Source organism: Diachasma alloeum, unplaced genomic scaffold (assembly GCF_001412515.2).
Source record: "Diachasma alloeum isolate Michigan unplaced genomic scaffold, Dall2.0 Dall_scaffold_00283, whole genome shotgun sequence".
NCBI classification, from domain to species: domain Eukaryota; kingdom Metazoa; phylum Arthropoda; class Insecta; order Hymenoptera; family Braconidae; genus Diachasma; species Diachasma alloeum.
The window spans coordinates 323,233-329,011 of record NW_021680422.1 but is presented as its reverse complement, the minus strand read 5'-3'; the positions used below and the strand labels follow the sequence as shown (position 1 = coordinate 329,011).

Sequence of the window (5,779 nt, the reverse complement as noted above, 5' to 3'; positions counted from 1 at the left end):
GGGGGGGGGGGGAGAAATGAATCTTCCAATCAGGGGAGCCCCTCCGGACTCACTCGACACCGGAGAACCGTTCGGGGTTACTCCACGCTTTTGATAATTCATTCCTCCGCTCCTTCGTGCATGAAAAATGAGGATCTTTGGGAAACTCCTTGCGATCGCAAGACTTTTATCGATCTATTTTTCTCCGTGTGACGTTCGTATAGAAGATCAAAAAATCAATTTAACATTGGGATAAATGGGGTGGAGAGAAAAACGGGGATATCTCAGAAATTAGATGCGATACAATGGGCCCTTTTTACATGGACCTACACATATAATTGGACTGAAATTTATAGAAATTTTTAATTTGCAATGACGAAATTCCTTGAAATTTCCGTATTACGGCAACGCGATAAAAATTCCCAATAACGGTTCCCGGAATTTCCGCGAAAATATTACTGACACCTACAGACATCATTCCTGAATTCAAGACTTTCCTTTGATTTTCAGGATCATGTGATTAGAAATTTTTTACAAAATGACTTAATTTTAACATTGCTTGCTCATTGCATTTCAGAAATGCTGCCTAAAAAAGACACATCGATTCCTAGGAACATTTTTTTTTCTCGGTAAATACAGACAATAGAGAAATGTCAGAGTGGAATTCCCTGATTTTTTTTCACTCTCGATTCATTTTTTAAAGATTCGAATTGATACTTGATTCATTCAGATCGTTCCATTCCATCGGGAGATATTCTCGATTGGTGACAACTTTTTATGGTCACTGAAGGAGGCAAACCATTCATCTAAATCTCGCAATAATCCGCGAAAAATCTTATTCATTAATCTATTATTATTGAATTAATCCCACTATGTGTAGATCGCTGGAGAACAACGAAAACGTTCCAACCGTTCAAACGANCATTTTTTAAAGATTCGAATTGATACTTGATTCATTCAGATCGTTCCATTCCATCGGGAGATATTCTCGATTGGTGACAACTTTTTATGGTCACTGAAGGAGGCAAACCATTCATCTAAATCTCGCAATAATCCGCGAAAAATCTTATTCATTAATCTATTATTATTGAATTAATCCCACTATGTGTAGATCGCTGGAGAACAACGAAAACGTTCCAACCGTTCAAACGAGTTGGAATGTTTTCTCTCTCCTTCTCCATTTTCTTTCTCACTCGCACTCGTTAAGTTTGGCGGAGGACGGTCACGAGCCAACGTGATGGAGACGACAATGAGTGGGAGCGAGCGCGATACATATTCCTTTCTCACTCAGGGGGGGAATAAATATATATAATCGAACAGTACTAGAGTAAAAAAAAAACAAAATTTGCACAATTATTCAATAGAATCACTGGAAAACTATAGAGTTTTCCAGCGACAGCGCTGGGATTTTCTATGAATTTTTTGACNAAACTATAGAGTTTTCCAACGACAGCACTGGGATTTTCTATGAATTTTTTGACCTACGTGTCAATAATAAATATGTCGAGAAAAAGGACAAGACTTTTAGATCATTAGATTCTGCATTCATTATACTATTGATTATAATATGTTCGATTTTACATTCCTGACAATTATTACAAAATGCGAGGAGCTACTGTATTGAGAACCCCTTTCCGGTTATCGACAAATTTATACTCGGGCCCTCCCATACCAACAGTTCCGTACGCTCCATCGTAGTCCATGCGCCACCGCTTTGCATTTCGCTGTTGAACACTTTACATTGGCCCTGCTGATCTCCCCTATAATCTCTGGCTCGATGCATAACCTACAATTCCCGTTGGAAGAATCTCGCCATTCGTAGTTTACTCGCTGTATAGACTGGTCTATAGCATCTTTTTCAACGTATCCTAAGATAATAGTGATAATCTCAAGTAAATATTTCGGAAAGATTCCCATTCTAAAGTTGTGATCCTTATATCATCTACAATCCTGAAGAGACGTTAATGGTTGGAAAAAATGCCTAAGAATGAGTATATTTTGGGACTATGGGGGTTTGCAATGCACTTGACAATCCTCTGGGGTGTCTTAGACGTCAATTTCCATTCTCCGATATTAAGAGATTTGAGTCCAGTGCCACCAGTTGATGGACCCCCGGCGAAACGCTTATTCTTATTCATTGCCGATGGACTTAGATACAGAACCTTCGCCAAGTCCACGCCCAACTTCCTCGGGTAGGTTATCTGCACGCAAAAATAAAATAATTCTGTTTTAAGAGGCCTCGGGTGTAAAAACAAGCTGGGGGTAATGAGTATATGACAGCGCGCCATATGATAGTGAGCACGTCACTGAGTGATGTCTCACTTTTTTCGCCCTGAATATAATGATGGCGACAAAAAATTTTCACATATTTACCGCCACCTCCATGGGTGCTATAAAAATTTCATTGTTTCGAAGACTTCATGTGAACAGGTATACATATTTTCTGTCCAAATTTCAAGTTGATATCTCAATTTTTCCACAAATTATTATCATTATTATTATTATTACATACGTGCCTGCGTGAGTTTACATCATGAGGAGACACATTGTACGGGGGTGGCTTACACAACATAGTAACAATTCAGGTACAAAGTTTGAATTACCAATTAACAAATAATGATCATACGGATAGCTACACAGTCCAAAACTTAATGCTAACTCTCACTAAAATTTTCACTCATCATTCATATAATTGTCTCTAAATTCCAACGCATTTATCATGAATAGCGCCAACTGTTTGGCTTGCCTAGGAGTCTTAATGTTTAGTAGCACGTGTAACCAGTTCTCTCTGGGTTCATTAACTACAATATCATTAAAATGTGAAACTCTAAGGTTGTGATAGTGGGGGCATCTTATGATGATATGCTCAAGATTCTCTAGTTCAAAATGACACATTTTACAGTACTCAAGAGGGTTTAGTCTGAATATTTTGTTTTTATACAGCAGCCTAAAAGTGTACACATTTGCGAGTCTGACTTGAGCTACAATTCTCGTAAACGCCATAGGGCAACGCAATTGGAGGTACCTAGCTGATCTATCAAAGAAATTACGAGGAATGTTCAATTGCATTGCTTGGCTTTCAGAATATCTAATAAGGTCTTGGGCTTTCAAGTTATCCTCGAATCTAGTCAAAATTTTCCCCTGATTATCACTCCAGACAGCCGGGTCGACGCAACGGCCTAAAAAATCCAGATCAATTTCTGCAAGTATGGAATTTAATTTGGATAGCCAGTTATACTTAGCAATATTTGTGGGTTTATCGAGCAAGAACAGCAACCTATCCCAACATATGCGAGGCAATCGATTGGAATCCATTTTCAAGATTCTAATTACCCAATTGATTGTCAGTTCAAGGGCCCTGACAGTCAAATGTTTCAGGCCCAATTCCAGCCTGAGAGCGTGACCCGGGGTACAGGCGGGAATCAGGAGGATCTATTTAAAAAATTCATTTTGGATTCGCCCAATTTCCTCAAAATGCCCAAGACCCCACGATGCGACTGCGTACAAAAGCGAAGGGGATACGACACTCTCAAATAGTTTAAGTTTTGTCCACCACGCATCAGATTTTGAATTTATTACAATCGATTTTGTGACACCAATCGCTGATTTTGCCTTCGAGATTGCATGTTTTACAGTGCTCGTTCCCTTCAAACTACTTTCAACCAAAATCCCCAAGTATTCGTAAGAATTAACAGTTTCGATTAGATTCCCGTCGTAGAAGATGCTTTCTTTCTCACTTTTCAAAATTCTACCACTCGATCTAAAAGGGACTACTTTTGTTTTAGAAGTATTTACCTTGAGTCCGTTCAAGTCACAGTATTCTTTAAGTGCACGCAGTTTATTTTTAATATCTTGAGGGCTGTGACAAAGGATGGCTGTATCATCAGCATACGTTGGCATTAGTAGGTCATGTTGCCCATCAATGTTGAGCCCCCTGAAACCCTTTCTTCTAAAGAATGATTCGAAGTCTGATACAAATAATATAAAAAGTAAGGGACTCAGGATTTCTCCCTGCAGCACACCCTCTCTAAGATCCAACTTATTTGGAAGATCCCCCTTACTTTCATTTGCCCTGCCGCTTTGTTATACATGTTAATTAGAATTTTTACAATTTTTGAGGTTAAACCTAACGTAAACAATTTCAACCATAAAAGGCTGTGAGGAACCGAATCAAAAGCCCTTTGAAAATCCACAAAAATTACAAAGACTGTGTTGCCTGGCCATCTCAGAGCCATCTGGACAGATGTTAAAAGGGCAAAGATTTGGTCCTCACAGCCTCTACCTCTTCTGAAGCCCGCCTGAGAGTCCGGAAGAATGTCAGATGTTTCCACCCAACTCTCCATACGTTTGACGAGAATTTTAGTGAAAATTTTCAATATATTAGTCGTGAGCGCAATACCTCTGTAATTCCTGGGCTCCTCTTTATCACCTTTTTTATGTAACATAGCAAGCGCTGCACAGGGCCATGTATCTGGGACAGATCCACTTTCAAAGACCTCGTTCATTAAATTCAACATAAATTTTTTCCCGTTTATTGTTAACGCCTTCCAAAATTCGTTGGGAATTACATCTGGACCAGGGGCTTTTTTATTTTTAGAGGATTTGAGGACTAATTCCAGTTCATCAAGAGAGATTACTGCATCGAGAGTTGGATGCCTTACATCCGAGAACGAGAATTCTATAAGAGAACGAGGCGGATAGATATCTTTGAAGAATTCCTCCCACATTTCCCTAGAGATTAAGTTACCCCCTTAGAATGATTTGTTTATCTCTCTGACCGTTAGCCAAAATTCAATAATATTTTTTACATTGGCAATTTTCTCTCTCAGATCATGGAAATACACTTTTTTCTTGTTATTGACAACCTCTTTAAATTCTTTTCTCATTGAGTGATATTCCCCCAGCAATAATTTATCTGATTCCCTATCATTCTTTACCCTATTTCTCTTATACAACCTCCAAGTGCTATTTACGTTTGATTTGTAAAGGAGTGCCTCTGAATCCATCCATTTTTCATTTCCTACATTAATACTCTCCTTGTTAAAATTTGCTTTTATCACCACCATCATTCCCACTTCTTTAGCGCAGGTAAAGACCGATTCTCTCAGAAACTCATTCTTTTCGTTCACACCGTTGAAATCAGTAGGTTGGTTATCAGCGAATAAACGTTCCAGCTTTTTTGTGAATTCTAAGCTAAGTTCTGGTAGCCATTTCAGTTTCTCCAAATCCATTGACTTGTCAGTTCCCACGGGTTCATTGGTTAGAAAGCCAGGAATATTAATAGAAAGCAGTACCGGGAAATGATCTGACGTGAAAATTTCATCGTAAACTACCAAACTCTGGATAAAGTCAAGCGCTGCCACGTTTATCCACAGATAATCAACAGTGCTGCAACCTAGATGATTACTAAACGTTAACTGCCCAGGATAGTCCCCTGGGCTTCTTCCATTTAAAAGGAACATTCCACTTTCGTTCATCATATTCACTACCCTGGCGAATAAGGATCCATGTTGTAGCATGGATGTACCATGGATGTGCATGGATGTCATTTTAAGGCGAAAAATGGGCCAAAAATGATTGGAATATAATCAAAAAATTATTTAAATGCTGATAGACAAACAATTGGTCCCAATTAATACCCATTAATAGGTTATTTTGTATAATTAGGAGAAATTATTGATGGTGTGCTGTGTGGTAAAGAAGTTCAGATGGGAGAATGCCGCGAGATGGCGCCAGTGTTAAATTATCGAGTCGGCGGTAAACTGTCAGCAGTCGCAGGCATATTTTTTATTCTATTTCA

At 38.8% G+C, this 5,779-nt stretch overlaps 1 protein-coding gene across 2 annotated transcripts in view; it reads left to right on the top strand.

The window, feature by feature from the left end:
• Nucleotides 1-1,726: 1,726 nt before the first annotated feature.
• The window catches only part of LOC107038441 (GPI ethanolamine phosphate transferase 1), a 243,145-nt gene continuing 239,092 nt past the window's right edge, over nt 1,727-5,779 (top strand). For both annotated transcript variants that reach the window (XM_015257535.1, XM_015257534.1), the window contains exon 1: nt 1,727-2,171. In XM_015257535.1, the coding sequence (XP_015113021.1) occupies nt 1,957-2,171 (215 nt within the window). In that variant the 5' untranslated portion in view covers nt 1,727-1,956. The remainder of the gene's footprint in view (nt 2,172-5,779) is intronic.